The sequence below is a fragment of the Schistocerca serialis genome, chromosome 3 (genome assembly GCF_023864345.2).
Source record: "Schistocerca serialis cubense isolate TAMUIC-IGC-003099 chromosome 3, iqSchSeri2.2, whole genome shotgun sequence".
NCBI lineage: Eukaryota > Metazoa > Arthropoda > Insecta > Orthoptera > Acrididae > Schistocerca > Schistocerca serialis.
The window spans coordinates 458,572,709-458,589,513 of record NC_064640.1 but is presented as its reverse complement, the minus strand read 5'-3'; the positions used below and the strand labels follow the sequence as shown (position 1 = coordinate 458,589,513).

The following is a 16,805-nucleotide window of genomic DNA, read 5'->3' as shown; positions in this document are numbered from 1 at the left end:
TTGGCTAAGAATTTTTTGGTAAGGAGAAAGCAGAGAGTTATCTTGGATACAGAATCATTGACAGACGTAGAAGTAACTTAGGGAGTATCGGTACCCCAGAGAAGTGTGATGGGTTCCTTGCTGTTCATGTTGTATAATAACGACCTTGCAGGTAATATTAACAGTAGCCTCAGACTTTTTGTAGATGATACAGACATCTACAAGAAAGTACAGTTGGAAAGAAGCTGTGCAAATATTCAGTCAGATCTTGATAATATTTAATTGCGCAATAAATGGCAACTGTCTTTAAATGTTCAGAAATGTAAAACTGTGAGCTTCACAAAACCAAAAATCGTTGTATCGTATGACTATAAAGTCAGTGAATCACAGCTAGAGTCGGAAAACTCATACAAATATGTGGGTGTAATACTTCATAGGGGCTTGAAACGGATAGATCACATAGGCTCAGTTGTGGATGAAGTAGATGACAGACTTTATTTGTTGGTAAAATATTACGAAAATGCAATCAGTGTACAAAAGAGACTGCTAAAACCTCACTCATGCGAGCCATCCTAGAATTTTGCTCAAATGGGTGGGACCCATACCAAATAAAACTAACAGGAATACTACACATGTACAGAGAAGGGCAACACAAATAGTGACAGGTTTGTTTGACCCACGGGAGAGTGTCACAGAGACGTTGAAAGAACTGAACTGTAAGACTCTTGAAGAGAGATGTAAACTATTCCAGGACAGCCTACATACAAAGTTTCAAGAACCGGCTTTAAATGACGACTCTAGGAATATACTGCTACCCCTGTGTCTCACTCACATAGGAATCCTGAGGACGAGATTAGATTGATTACAGCATGCACAGACGCATTTAAACAATCATTTTTCCCATGCTCCATATGTAAATGGAATGGGAAAAACCGCTAATAATTGGTACAATGGGATGTGGGATGTACAGCTGGCCATGCACTTAACAATAGTTCGTAGATGCTTCACACATGGTCTCTTCAGGGTCCTCTACCACACGTTTAACTGTAATTAGTGGGAGAAGAATGCTTATTTATTTATGTTTCTGATGATTACAACCCTTTCTGCTTACTAGAATGTCAAATATCATAAATGTAACCGTTTACCATTGGTAAAAGTGACGAGTGTGTGTGCAATGTACTGTGATATTTGAGTCGTTTATGTTGATGATGATGATGATGAGATGGATCTATCAACAGTGTCACCTCTCCCCACCCTGTGAATTAAATGCAGGAACTGCTAGATAAGATGGCCCAATTGATTAGGTTTAATAAGTTTCCTAGATCAATGTCAAGATGAGGCTGATGACTTCAACCACATAAGCATACTACTTCTCGGTATTAACAGAGGCTCTCCTGGAAAGGCGCAGTATAAGTATCACAAATTTCACAGCAATCTCTTCCATGTTACATTCTGAAAAACCTTCAACCTAGGTCCAGACAACACTTTTTTGAGGTACTCCGTCAAAAAAACAGCTGCCTACATGCCTTTGTGGCCATTATGAATAAATAATTTTTTTTAAGTTTTGGGCCACATAATTTTGCTTGTCTTTTTCTTCTTTGACTCAACATTGCAGTCCAGATGATCAGATTTCTTCAAAAGACTGAACATTCTTGTAAAGCAAAGTTCAGCCTCCTGAAGAAGATCCCAGAAGTAGTACCAAAATGTTGAGATGAAAAATATGAAGAAGAAAAAATAGCGTAGCCTCATAACCTACAAGAGTTTACTTCATTTATTCATTTATATCACACTCTCAGAGCATAGTTCCACTGCCTGTGGTAGAAGATTGATGATCTTTATACATATCACACATATTTCTAATTAACCAAGTTATTCATTATACGTTTTGTTCCAAAGATCTCACAACGTATCCCTGTATTCAGCAAGCTCTCAGTACATAGTATTTTGTAAATTCTGCTACTTTATAGATGTATACCGATCTGAGAACTTCCTATTATCACAACTTTAGATAATCATAATTAACCTTCAAAAATGGAGGAATAAGAAGATCATAAGGAAACCTCTATGAAGGAAATCTTTATAAAATCATACATTGAATAAGATAAGTTCAGACAGGGCTTGAACAGACGTTAAATGTTGCTGAGATATGTTATGCTTTCTCAAAGACGGAATGAAAATAAAGGCAAGCGTCTGCAGAGCATATATTTTATAATTTTTTAACGTTTGGCAAACAGAGATTTGCGTTGGGTTCCCATCACATCTGGAGAGATTAGGTAGGATATGCTATTAATCTTACTGTAGGTACTTCAATCACATGTGGCTCAGAAGTCACTGTTTGTCCTTTTCTGTTAACTATGTGGTCAAAAGTATCCAGACACCCCTAAAAACATACGTTTTTCATATTAGGTGCCTTGTGCTGCCACCTACTCCCAGGAACTCCATATCATTGATCTCCAGTGATCTCAGTAGTCATTAGACATCGTGAGAGAGCACAATGCGGCGCTCCATGGGACTCACAGACTTCGAACATGGTCAGGTGACACGGTGTCACGTGATTTCCACACTCCTAAACATCCCTAGGTCCACAGTTTCCGATGTGATAGTGAAGTGGAAACGAGAAGTGACACATACAGCACAAAAGTGTACAGGTCGACATCGTCTGTTGACTGACAGAGACCACCGACAGTTGAAGAGTGTCGTAATGTGTAACAGGTAGACACCTATCTAAACCAGTACACAGAAATTCCAAACTTCATCAGGATCCACTGAACTACTACGACAGTTAGGCGGGAGGTGAGAAAACTTGGATTTCATGGTTGAGCGGCTGATCATAAGCCACACATCACGCCCATAAATGACAAACGACACCTCACTTGGTGTAAGGAGCGTAAACATTGGACGATTGAACAATGGAAAAACGTTGTGTGGAGTGACGAATCACGGTACACAATGTGGCGATCCGATAGGAGGGTGTGGGTATGGCAAATGCCCGGTGAACGTCGTCTGCCAGCGTGTGTAGTGCCAACAGTAAAATTTGGAGGCGGTGGTGTTATGGTGTGGTCGTGTTTTTCATGGAGGGGGTTGCACCCCTTGTTGTTTTGCGTGGCACTATCACAGCACAGGCCAACCTACATTGATGTTTTAAGCACCTTCTTGCTTCCTACTGTTGAAGAGCAATTCAGGGATGGTGATTACATCTTTCAACACAATTGAGCACCTGTTCATAATACGCGGCCTGTGGCGCAGTGGTTACACGACAATAACATCCTTGTAATGGACTGGACTGCACAGAGTCCTGACCTAAATCTTATAGAACACCTTTGGGATGTTTTTCAACGCCAACTTCGTGCCAGGCCTCACCGACCGACATCTTTACCTCTCCTCTGTGCAGCGCTCAGTGAAGAATGAGTTGACATTCCCCAAGAAACTTTCCAGCGCCTGATTGAACGTATGCTTGCGAGAGTGGAAACTGTCATCGAGGCTACGGGTGGGCCAAAACCATATTGAATTCCAGCATTACCAATGGAGGGGGCCACGAACATGTAAGTCATTTTCAGCCAGATGTCCAGATACTTTTAATCAGGCATTGTGTATGTCATTTTCGGCAGGGTATATTCATAACATAAAGTCTGCTGGTGAGGTTTCTGTTGCACATATAACTCATTTCATCAGAATCTGGTGCATTCGAGAAAAGGTCTTTGTAATAATGGTATTTTAAAATGGCGCAGGAAAGAAATTAGGTTCTAGCAATACAGTTCCTGAAATGAAATCGTGTCCTGTAAATGGATGGAATAATGATTACTTTTCAAAGACTGGCATGTCAGATATTTTCTTGTCTTAACTCACCTTTTGACAGCTGCAACATATTCAGCCTCACCTCCATTTTGTGCATTAACTGATGTTCCCATAGCAGTCTCTGTAAAAGAAGTTAAATGAGTACTACAGATTTCATGTGCTAAATTTTTTTCTTTTTAAAGTATAACAGAAAAACAGGCTATGTAAACTATGTCAACTTTAGTTCTTAAATGAATGGCACTTTCAGATCAGTATGAAGTATCTACTGTTATCCACAATACTACAGTTTTTGATACTTAATATATTTTCATAGCATAATTCACCTAATATAGCCCATATTTCAATACATTTTTCGTGAAATATAACTCGTTTGGTCCATGAAAAAAAATAAAGGAAAACAACAAAGAATAAAGATTATGGCAACATTTGTTATTATTATTTTTATTGATATTGTTATTACACTGATTTTAGGTGCAAAATTTTATTGAGCTCATATGTAGTCACTATACAGATGATAAGAGGTCGCCATTAAAATTATGTTGCGGAGTAAATACAGGTTTGTCACGGGTAATAAGAAAGTTGTGAGTAACTTGTCTCAGAAGCCACCGAAGTCATGACACTATTATCAGAGTGGGCTTCATCAGGCACCGCCATCTGCTTCTGGATGTTGTCAGCTGGCGCTTACAGCAATACAGGGAGATGAGGTTAATAAGGTGCACCATTTTTTCACTGTTTTCTTCGAAGTGAAACAGGTGCCATAAATCCAGCCCATACGCTCACCTCCCGGCGCAATTTCCTGCACTCACAATCCTGTCAAGCTCGCCTCAGAAGGTCTGTCATTCAAGTGTCCACTACACTGACACCACCCCTGGACTACACATCTTCTACCAGCCATGGTCTCTTGCACCGCACGAACTCAAGATCACCTAGGCCACGTTTAGCGAGCTGCTTGCCACTGGCATGCTGCATCCTTTGAAGAGCCCGTGGGTGCCCACTCTTCAACTTTCCAAGAAGAAGCATGGCCCCTGGCGCCCATGCAGTGATTACCGGAAGTTAGAGGCCCATAGCACCCCTGACTGTTATTCGATGCCACTATTATACAGCTGCAACAACACACTGGCTGGGGTACAATTTTCAGCACAATTGACTCCACCAAGGCTGTCATACAGATTTCAGTCGCATCCAAGGACATCCAGAAGTTCGCCATCATCGCGCCATTTGGTCTCTAAGAGAGCACCTTCATGACCTTCCACCTCCATAATGCTGTCCAAACATGGCAGCGTTTCTTGGACAGTGTTTAGCGAGGCTTGCCCTACTGTGTCGCCTACATGAACCATGTACTCTTTTTTTCCGTAATGCCTAAGGAACACTGTGAGCACGTCCACAATAACCAAAATATTTTTAACGCCTCCAGAACGCTGGCTTCATCATCAACACAGGAAATTGCACTCTTGGTGCCAGCGAGGCGGTATTCCTGGACCATATCATCTTCTCCAACAAGTTCACATCCCCTGCCCGACAAGGTGCAAGCCATCCTCGAAATATCTCGACCAGAGACATTCAAGGATCTCTGCTGCTTCCTTGGAACACTTAACTTTTTCTGCCAGCATCTGAGGAATGCAGCTGCTATGCAGGAGCCACTCACCACTGCCCTTCATGCCATCAAAGCAAAGGGCAACGAGTCAGTCCTGTGGACGCCACAAATGGAAAGCAGTTTCTCTGGTGCCTGTTGTGCCTTGGCGGATGCTACCTTGCTCACCCACCCTCTCCCCATCACCCCGTTTGCCATCAGTGTAAGCCAGACAACGATTAACGCTTTCCTGCAGCAACATCTCAGCGACACATGGCAGCTGCTCACCTTCTTCTCCAGAAACCTCTCTGCCATTCAGCAACCCTGGAGCACATACAACAGAGAGCTCATCGCCATCTATGAGGCAATCAAATACTTTCGGCCATTGGTGGAGGCTCATCATTTCACAGTCTTCACTGACCACAAGTCTACCACGTTTGCCCTCACAAAAGACTATGACCAGTGCTCCCCACGTCAATTCCAGCAGCTGTCGTTCATCTCTGAATTTACTACCGGCGTATGTCATGTCGCTGGAATTGACAACATTGTCACCAGCCGCCTCATCCACACTTCCGCCTTTGCATTTTCTTTGGATTACGACACACTTAGCACCGCCCAGGAACATGATCTGGAACTCCCCCAGCAACCGCTGGGTGCTGCTTCCAGGCTCCACCATCAACATATGTCGGCTCCTAGCTCAAACAGCAGTATCTCATGTGATGTGTCCACCAGCTCACCATGCCTATTCTGGTCCACTGCCTTCTGTAAGGTCACATTTGATCTGTTGCACAGCTTGACACACTCTGGCATGTGCACGTCAACTCCTCTGGTAATGCAACGTTTCCTATAGTCAGGTATTCAGAGGGACTGCAGGACCTGGCTCCGCACCTGCCTCTCTTGTCAGTGCATGAAGGACAGCCACCACATACACGCACCAATCTCCACCTTCCCAGACGTCAGGCATCGCTTCACTCATGCTCACATGGATATAATCGGCTCACTACCTCCTTACCATAGTGAACAGATTCACCCACTGGCCTCAGGCAACGCCGATACTCAATGTCACCGCTGCCATGGTAGCCACTGCTTCCGTCTTCCCAGGATTGCCCATTTCTGCTGCCACCACCGTATCACAATGGACTGCAGGTACCAATTTAAATCAGCCATTTTTGGGCACTGACAGACCTTTGCAGTGTCGACCTGCATCTGACATCGAGCTACACCCTGCTGCCAATGGCATAGTGGAATGGCTCCACCATACCTTGAAGTCTGCTCTCGCCTGCCACAACAGCAGGTGGATCACTGCCCTGCTGCTAGTACTTCCAAGGCGCCACATCGCTCACAAGACACATTTGGGATATCAGCCTCTGACCTTGTTTATGGCATGCTGCTCGTCATGCTGAGTGACATCCTAGAGCCCGCTGACCTGTCCACAGACAACATCCAGCCTTAATTCATCGCCATCTTGCAGGACCATATGACCCACCTGCGGCCCACCCATCCCCAGTGCCACGGAAAATGCTGGACACTGATTCATGGCGACCTCACCTGATGCACTCATTTTGTGCTGTGTATTGATGTTCACCAGCTCCCGCATTGTCTGCACTACTCCTGTCTCCACCAGGTCCTGAAGCGGAACTCCAAGACAAATCTGCAGCACCACTAAGAGCATTTCAATCAATAGGCTGAAGCCTGCGTATATACTGTCAGATCTCACGCCGCACAGCCCACCTACCATGTTCATCGGAACCATGCAGGTGCATGCCACAGCTGAAGCCAGTGCTGCTGATGACACTAGACCCACCAATGCGGTCAGCACCTCTGCCACCAATACTGCTTCTACCGAAATTGAGCCGAGAACCCTCTGCCACCGCCAGCAGCCAATTGCAACCTAATGTCACATTGCCAACCCTTTCTGTCCCACAGCAGCATTAGTTCACATGCCAGCAATGCCATGTCCCAGACTTGCAACCACCCATCCTCACTGTGGAAACACCAGCTGTGTATGCCCACAGCATATGGCATGTGTGTCTTCATCTCTCAAAATTGGTCAACCAGTCGTCAGCCCCTACTCGTAGCCCACAGCAATGCCACCATGACCCTGCCTCCTCCACCCATGCTCAAACCATGCCCAGCGCCTCCTCAAACCTGTGTGCACAGCACAGGATACAGCACCAGGCTGAACAGGTCTGATCTCTCCCGTCCCTCCTCCCCATACCACCAGCTTACTCATCACTCGTGCTCACCATTGGCACTACACTGGAGCACACTGTCTCACAGCTGGCCGACACTACTGACAGCTGGCCGCCCCACTCACCTCACATGTAGCACTGGAACGTCTGGTGCTTGCTTCTGTTGCATGACTGGTATCTGGAGTGTCGACACCACCAACCACTGCCTAACTACTGGACAACATCATTTAACTATTACAAGCTTTCATAATCGTCACCTCACCCATTATCTGAGTTCCGCTCTCATGGCGAGGAGGAGAGTGTTGGGGGGGGGGGGGGGGGGAGGGGGGGACTTTGTGGTGGCTCTTAGCCGCTCATCACCCCTACCATCTGCACACATTCCTAGACTGCTGTGGCCATCTGCTAACGCAGCAAATTTTTTTCTTTGCACACCAACTTCCGCCACAAGCTGTCATTTCTGCCAAGTGACTAGATACTATGGTCGCTGGCTACCAGCTTGAAGGAGGTAGCTTGGGATCTGGTGAGGCGTCCGCTATCTTAGCTTCCCTCAGTTTGGCTCTTATCCTTGTGCTGTCAGCATCAATTCAGTCAAACGCCCAAGGCTCAACAGACATGCCACATGATAACATGTTTGAGACTGAGACACTTACCATCATGCTTAATGTTCCTCCTTTGCATGCAATCTCTACAGCTGCTATGTAACCCAATGAGTAACTGAAAGTTCACACTGCAAAACATTCCAAAAGCCAGCATTTTGCGCCCACATGTGTACCATAAAAGTCTGCACATCATCGCTGTCAATTCATGTGTGATAGCCATATAGACTCCGTTCTTGACCTTGCCACTGATATTTCCTGTGAGAGATGATTGATCCTGCATCTCGTGTTGGTAGGAATTCCGTGTAGCACTGGTGGATACGCTGGGTCAAGGTGGTAACTTTGCGCAATGAACCCATTAATCCGTGAGTCTAATTCACTAATTCATGTTCCTTTTATGTAGAAATTCGGTTTTAAATAAAAATGTCACTTTTTTCCAAGCACATGTGGAATAGTTCTTTATACAGCATCTATCGTGCCACACTATGCTACATTATATTCAGTTTTAGTGAATTAGGTAGGGAAAAATCCTCACAAGTTGATGCAAGGTACAAGAAGACAGTTCAAAACAGTGAATATTGCAGGTGTTTCATCTGCACGCTTTCCAGGTGCTCACAGATGATCGTTTTGGGGAATCATGCAAAGTATGGTCCAATGTTTGTTCTGTTGTTCCACAGTTGCGTTGTTCGTAGTCACTCATTCCCCACTTACATTGTGTTGCTTTGGTCACAGTATGACCAGCTCTGACATGGTTGAGAGTGCTCTGTATCTTCCTCAGTTGGTTCACTCATGAGGGTTTAAAGGTTGAATGTGTTTTATTTAACTTCTTATGACAACGAAATGATGTCCAGTGATTTCTCCATTCTTTTCTTGGAACAAAGCTTTGTGGGGTGATTTGGCCATTTTTGACCCAGACTGGTTTCTAGATTTTTGTCAGTCTCAAGTAAATTGTTCTCTGTTTCATGAACTGATCTGTGGATCTCTTGAGTTTTGTCCATTCATGTGGTATTCCTCGAGGTCACCAGAAATTTGGTTATTGGTGTGGATTTAAGAGTTCCTGTCATGGTCCGCATTTTGTTGTTTAATTGGATATACATTTTACTGACATAGCTATTTCTATTCCATACAAGAGAACAGGATATCAGTACAGGATAATTGGGTGCTTGTGCTGTAGTTCTCAACGTGTCAGCAGTAGACCCCCAGCTAGCACCAGCCAGTTTCTTAAACATATTATTTTCTGATTTTAGCTTTTGTCCTGATAATTTCAGAGGCACACCCAAATATTTAGGTTGTCAACTATGCTGTACGTTTTTGTTGTTGAAGATTACATTCAGTTCTTTTTCAGTTATTTGTAATGAGCTGACTTCTGGTTTATTAGGCTTCTGGCAAAGTCTTTGATTTTTGTAATATTGGTCAAGCTTCCGTAGATCACTAGTAAGTATTTGTTCATCTTCTTTGAATATGTTGTTCTGAGTTGCTATTACTACATCATCAGCGTAGCTAAACTTTACAGGCTTAGTGGTGACTATCTTGTTGGTGTACAAATTAAATAAAAGTGGGACCAAATCTGAGTCCTATGGGAAACTATTCTTTATGGAACAGGATTCACTTGTAGTTTATCCATTTTTAACTTTAAAAGTGCAGTTTTTAAACAGGTTTTGCATTAGTGCTGTGATCTTCGAGCTTGAAAGGGTGTGATTTAGATAATACATTACTCCATCCAACCATATGGTGTATATGCTGTTGCGAAGTTAATAAATGCCACTGAGGTTTTCTTTTTCTTTTGAAATCCTGCTTCCATGTATGATGTTAGTGTGAGAACTTACTCACAGCAGCTATGATTCGCATGAAATCCTACTTGGTGTATGTTGGTTACGGCATCAGTTGCTGTATATGTGTCATCAATAGTTTGTATCAACCAGCAGCTTAATATCTGTAAACTGTAAGTGCTCTGTCGAGCATCCATCTTTACTTTAGTCAGTTCTTTGTTATACTTCATTCTGTATGGATGCAGTATCAAGTGTAAATATATACGAGCTACGACATATATGGGGATTAAGTTTTCTATATCCCGATTACCAATCCCATTCCCATAGTGGTAACCCCGCAGTTCATTCGTGTTTCTCGTCTTCCACGCCAGTGTTTATGCAAAAGTTTATATGCACTACACAATGACCATGCCAAACAATGCCTTACTCGAAAATGTGGAAGCACAACCCCGCTCACCGAGTTTCGTCGTTTCTTCACCAACAGCGTATTCATTATTTACGCACAGAAATTCGCGTTCTCAACCAATGCCGTGTGCTAACCTCATTAATTTTCAACGGTCGACAACTACACTGTTAGAGCAAACAATGGACTCAGGCTTCATGTCACCAGATTATGCCCATCCGACAGTGAAATGTGAACTGCAAAATATTTCGACTTGTGTCTCTTCTAATCGAGTGTTTCAAGAACAAAGTGATCTCTATTCGAACATGTGTTTGGCCACCCACCAGCATGCTGCAGCAGTTACTGTCGGGCCGTGTGCTACGCCGCCATTACTACAAGCCACGCCGTATCTGTTCCACACACGTGGTGTTCCAGTTGTGTCTAATTTACATGCACAATTCAGTATTTTGCGTAACATGGACCCCTTACCTAGCCTCAGGGCCCTTCCACATGCACTACGGGCATGTTATGCATCAGATAGTTTCCACATGGGTGGCGTTCTCAACCCCCGAGCCCCCCCCCCCCCCTCATTTTCAGGGGTCCCCATTTCCGGTCGCTCAACCGCCTGCCACTCCCACAGCACCACCTGTGTCTGCCGCGCCGGTCTCTCACCCTGTTCCGGAAGCGGGTCGTTTCCAACCAGCACTCATCACTCACGGTCCAGTTTCTGGGCCCCCCTCATGTGTCGTCCATCCACCTGTTTCCACGGTTCCGTCCGTGCCTGCTGCTCCGTGTTTTCGTGACACACAGTCAACTATGCCAGCTGCCGCTACTACGGATTCGCTTGCCTGGTTTAAACCCAGACCTATTGCGCCAGCCTCTGACTTAACCTCAGTTCAGCCACTACCCCAGGAGACACCGAAGCCACCATCGTCACCCCCTCCTGGCAGCCTGCCGAAGCTACCGCCCTTATGCAAAGACAACCCAGCATCGCGGTTCGCACTCGCCGAGCATCTGTTCGAGTTACATCATGTGTCTGACGACAACTCAAAGTTTCTCTGCCTCGTCACACACCTCCACGACCAGTCGGATTTGATTTGTGACCTGCTCCTTATGACGCTGCCTGCATCAAAATACGAATTGCAAAGAAGACTACAATGGAACGACTTGCCTGCTCGCCACAAGAATTAATAATGAAGATTCTCTACGAGGAGCACCTGGGGGAACACACCCCCTCACAACTCTGGCGCCGCCTTCGATTGCTCGTGAACGAGCATACCATGCCTGACGCCACACTACAGGCTGTGTGGTCTGCCGAACTACCTACCAATCTACAGATCCATCTGTTACCACACTCGTTCGAGTCCATCGGCTCTCGCCTATGCATCGCTGACCAGTTGTATTCACTGCTGCAGCAACATCAGCTGGTTCATTCCACACCATTCGTCGGCACAGCCACCCCCGCATACCGACCTTCAGCTAACAGAGGCAGGGCGTGCTCCACCATCACCTCATCTACTTCTCCTGGCAGTGTCCGCTCACTCTCTCCGCTGTCCGAGCACTTCAGGATCGCCCACGCACCTTACGTACTGGTCTATTTACCAGAACATATCAACAAAGACAAGCTGCCCCCACTGTCACAGTCTCCACCTCTTGCCATGCCAACACCCAAACGCCAACCACAGGAACTAAGAGACGCCGAGTTCTGCGGCGAACCTAACAGGTGTCCTCTTATATAACACTCCATTCACTTGTCCGCCAGGCCGAGTGGTCGTCTCCATGTGACTGACATTGCATCTGGTCGACACTGGTGCTGACATATCGATCATACCTACTTCGATGGCTCCACCCACTCCTTCACAGATGAAGTCACTTCTATGAGCTGTCAACATGTCAACATTACCTACATCAGGCACAATAAAGGTTACGGTGACTCCATCTCCTTCTCTACATTTTCCGTGGATGTTCTCCGTTGCCGACATCGATGAACTGATCCTTGGTATGGATTTTCTGTCTCATTATGAACTATCTGCGAATGCTGTACAGGGTTCAGTGCTCCACCATCCTACGAACACTCTCATACTGTGCACCCGCATCTATTTCCAACACTCTGTTTCCACCACAACATTGTGACCTACGTTACCGACCTACTCTCAGAATACGACTCAGCGACGCAACTCCGCCAGGGCAACAAGAAGCTGAAACAATGCATCGTATCCACGTATAGCAAGCTTGTTGTGGCTCGTACCTCGCTTCTGCAACTGCAATCCATGGCGCCACCACCTAAACAAGATTGCTCAGCCGAGCGTAGCTCGAACTCTCACCTGGTTAGTTGGTTCAAATGGCTCTGAGCACTATCGCACTTAACATCTGAGGTCATCAGTCGCCTAGACTCAGAACTACTTAAACCTAACTAACCTAAGGACATCACACACATCCATGCCCGAGGCAGGATTCGAACCTGTGACCGTAGCAGTCGCGCGGTTCCAGACTGAGGTGCCTAGAACTGCTCGGCCACACCGGCCGGCTCACCAGGTTAGTCCACAAACTTTACTTGGATGTGACGTTCCAACCCCCCCATCTCGCTCGCCTCATCCAGTGCCGTGTGTTTCAAACAGTGGTGCTAATGACAGTTGCACGCGCGTTTCGACCACACCCACCTCTCGGACAGCTACTGCGCATGTTGATAAGCATTCCCCCTCTCTCACTCACCGGCCACGTGACCCAGCGGCCATTGTGGCCCCATGTGCGTCGCCAGCGCTGCTCTCGCCCGCACCACTTGTCCAGTGCAAGGTTAACAGTGGACAGTCGCTACACGTTCCCCTTCGCTCGGCGCTGCGCGCGCATCCTCCCCCTCCACACAAGTGCACGCCACGCTTGCATAAGAGACATGTGACTTTCATGCTATCTTTCCCCACTCATGCTAACGGCTACACCTCGTCGTGCCCTACTCGTCCGAAGACTCAGCACCAGGACGTTAACCAATGTCATGTGCAGTTCTCAGTTTCTTCCATCACTGATGGAATGACACACAAGATAGTTAACACTGCCGGCCCTCCTATTAGGCATAAGGTCCGACGCCTCCACCCTATCAAGTTGCGCGCGGCCCGGCAGCAGATTAATGAACTTTTGGCGGCAGATGTTCTGCAACCTTCAGACAACAACTGGTTTTCACCAATCCACCTCGTACCCAAACACGACGGAGCTTTTCGCATGTGCGGCGATTACAGATGCTTAAACGCTCGTACCATCATGGACAATTATCCGGTGCCGAACATCAATGACTTCACTCATATGTTATCGGACGCCACAATGTTCATTGTTATTGACTGTAAACACGTCTACCACCAGATTCCCGTGGCGCCGGAAGACATTCCTAAGACGGCTATTATCACGCCACTCAGTTTATTCCAATATCACTTCATGCTGTTCGGCCTAAAGAATGCGGCGCAAACGTGGCAACATTTCATTGACTCTATCTTGTGACAGTTCGAGTTTTGCTTTGCTTATCTGGACGACATAGCCGTTTTAAGCAGCTTAGCGGAGGAACATGAAAATCATCTGTCTATGGTCCTCCAGACCTTGAACTCCAACGGTGTCGAGGTCAACAAAGACTAGTTTCAGTTGCCCCAGGCGTCAGTCTCCTTCCTAGGTTACACCGTCTCCGCTGACGAAATACAGCCTCTCAAATCTCGTGTGCAGGCCATCACGTCTCTGCCGCCCCCAGCTACTTACAAAGAGCTACGCCGTTTCCTCGGCACCATCAATTACTACCGTCGCCGTCTGCCTTCCGCCTCCGCTGTTCAGGCACCCCTGATGGACTCGCTATCAGGCAAACAAACTTCCGGTATAAAACCCGTCTCTTGGACTGCTCCGATGCTAGAGGCCTTCAAGGCTCTGAAGACTTCTTTAGCTCACGTTGTGACGCTCGCCTACCCCGACCCCTCGGCTGAGTTATTCATCACTACTGACGCCAGCGACATCGCGGTGGGAGCAGTGTTGCAACAACGCAAGAGTGGCATGATTTCTCCGCTTCATTTCTTCTCCAAGAAACTATCTACAGCTCATAGAAAATATTCCGCATTCGATAGAAAGCTCCTTGCTGTTTATGAGGCAATCAAACATTTCCGCCCCGACGTCGAGAGACGTTCGTTTTTCGTCCTCACCGATTACAAACCACTGGCAGAAGCGTTCTGCAACCCACCTGAGGACCCACGCCCTCGACGTTACCGCCACTTTGACCTGGTTTCTCAATTCACAACCGACGTCCGTTACATCAGGGGTGCAGATAACGTCGCTGCGGATTTCTTGCTGTTTCCCATATCATTGATCTTTCCGATCTTGCCCTCCTCCAAGCTTCTGACGAAGATTCTCAGGCCGGTCGTTGTGGCCGAGCGGTTCTAAGCGCTACAGTCTGGAACCGCGCGACCGCTACGGTCGCAGGTTCGAATCCTACCTCGGGCATGGATGTGTGTGATGTCCTTAGGTTAGTTAGGTTTAAGTAGTTCTAAGTTCTAGGGGACTGATGACGTCAGATGTTAAGTCCCATAGTGCTCAAAGCCATTTGAGCCATTTTTTTGAAGATTCTCAGGCTCTCCTACGAGACCCTCAAACATCACTTGTTTTCACAAAGTCTAAATTTCCTGGCGTTTCCGACGAGGTGTGTGTGATTCTTCGACCGGCACCTTACACCCTTTGCTCCCACCCGAGCTGCGCCGACAGGTTTTCGATGCCTGCATAACTTAACCCACCTGGGCGTTCGAGCCACCACATGTCTCGTGTCAGAATGTTTTGTTTGGAAGAATATCAAACGGGACTGTCAAACCTGGGCACGCAGCTGCATCGCTTGCCAGCGCAACGAGATCAGCAGCCACACCTCCCCGCCTCTGAGCACGTTCGACATTCCCGCAGGACGATTGTGTCATGTACATATTGATCTGATTGGGCCATTTCCTCTCACCGCCTGAGACTTATGTTCCCACCACACTCTCCGACTGCTCCGACGTCATGCTGCGTGATGACGCGGTTAGGCAACCTCTTCAACCTCCTTATCTTGGCCCCTACAAGGTCCTGTGACAGGGGGGGGGGGGGGACATGTCTTTTGATATCATGATTAAAGAGCGCACACCGGCTTTCGTCTACCGTGATGGTCTCACACTACCGCAGTAGGACTCTACAGATGATCCATCCTTGATCGAGAATGAAGATGTGATCATATCAACATCACCGCACACCTCTTCCACTGAAGATTGTTCACCACTGTTGCTGGTTTCCTGACCTCGCCCCCTCTTTCACTCTGCGCAATTTTTGCGCCCTCACCTCCAAGATTGAAGACACACACACACCTACTAACAGTTTGTCCTGTAGTGTGCTGCCGCACTGAGGGAACAACGTTTCTATAGTGCTCATTCTTTTGACAGATACTGAGGTCCTGCCATCGGACAGTCCCTTACACATCAACATTGCACACAACCTCACACTCCCGAGTGAGTGTGACCGAGTATCTCTATGTGCTTTCATTTCTATGGACGGCTCAATCCACTTAAGGGCCACACATGCCTCCACCACGCCGTCGACTGCCCCACACCTTACTCCCGGGCCGGCCGCCATCTCATCTGGTCATGGTGGTTTACTGACTATGAATTGGACATGCCTCTCGCCGCTCCGCCAGCACAACCCACGTCGTTCGAGATGGAAGCACCTGTGGTGCACCTGCCTACGCGCACGATTTCTATCGACGTCGACACCCTCACGCCCTCACCCTTGGACATCTGTAGTACTCCATGCTGCAGGGGTGGGGGGGAGGTTGGGGGAGGTGGGGGGGAGGGGCTGTGTGGCATTGAAGGTTTGTATCGATCAGAAACGTAATATCTGTGAACTCTAAGTGCTCTGTCAAGCCTCCATCTTAACTTTACTTTAGTCAGTTCTTTGTTATACTTCATTTTGTACAGGTGCAGTATCAAGTGTAAATATATAGGAGCTACAACATATATGGAATTAAGTTTTCTGTATCCCAATTACTGATCCCATGCCCATATATATATATATATATATATATATATATATATATATATATATATATATATATATATATATATATATATATATTCCATAATACAGAATGTTTCCAGCATCCTGTTACAGATGCTTGGTAGTGTGATTAGATGATAGTTCATTAGGTCTTCTTTAGGTTTTCCTGGCTTGAAATAGCCATAGTTTTAAAATGCTGAGAAATTTTTCGGCTCAGTTTTATTGTAAAACTAGTAGCCATTATGATGCTTTCCTTCCTCATTGTTTAATGAACTCAGGTAACACACCATCTAGTGATTAACGAGAGTGAAAACTGAAAAGTGTAAAATAAGATGCCATCTTTGTTTTAAAATATAGGCTGATTTGTGCCAGTATGGCATGAATGTTTTCCAGTTTTGTAAGGCTTAGCTGACTGACTAAATAAGCCTGCATTCATACTGCTGACCTTAAATTATCAACAGACTGCAAAGAGAACATGGAGAAACATTATGA

At 46.3% G+C, this 16,805-nt stretch overlaps 1 protein-coding gene across 1 annotated transcript in view; it reads right to left on the bottom strand.

Moving 5' to 3' along the window:
- LOC126470357 (cytochrome P450 4c3-like) overlaps positions 1 to 16,805 on the bottom strand; it is a 188,373-nt gene that overhangs the window by 75,784 nt on the left and 95,784 nt on the right. The window contains exon 5 of the mRNA XM_050098153.1: positions 3,826 to 3,895. Within this exon, the coding sequence (XP_049954110.1) occupies positions 3,826 to 3,895 (70 nt within the window). The remainder of the gene's footprint in view (positions 1 to 3,825; positions 3,896 to 16,805) is intronic.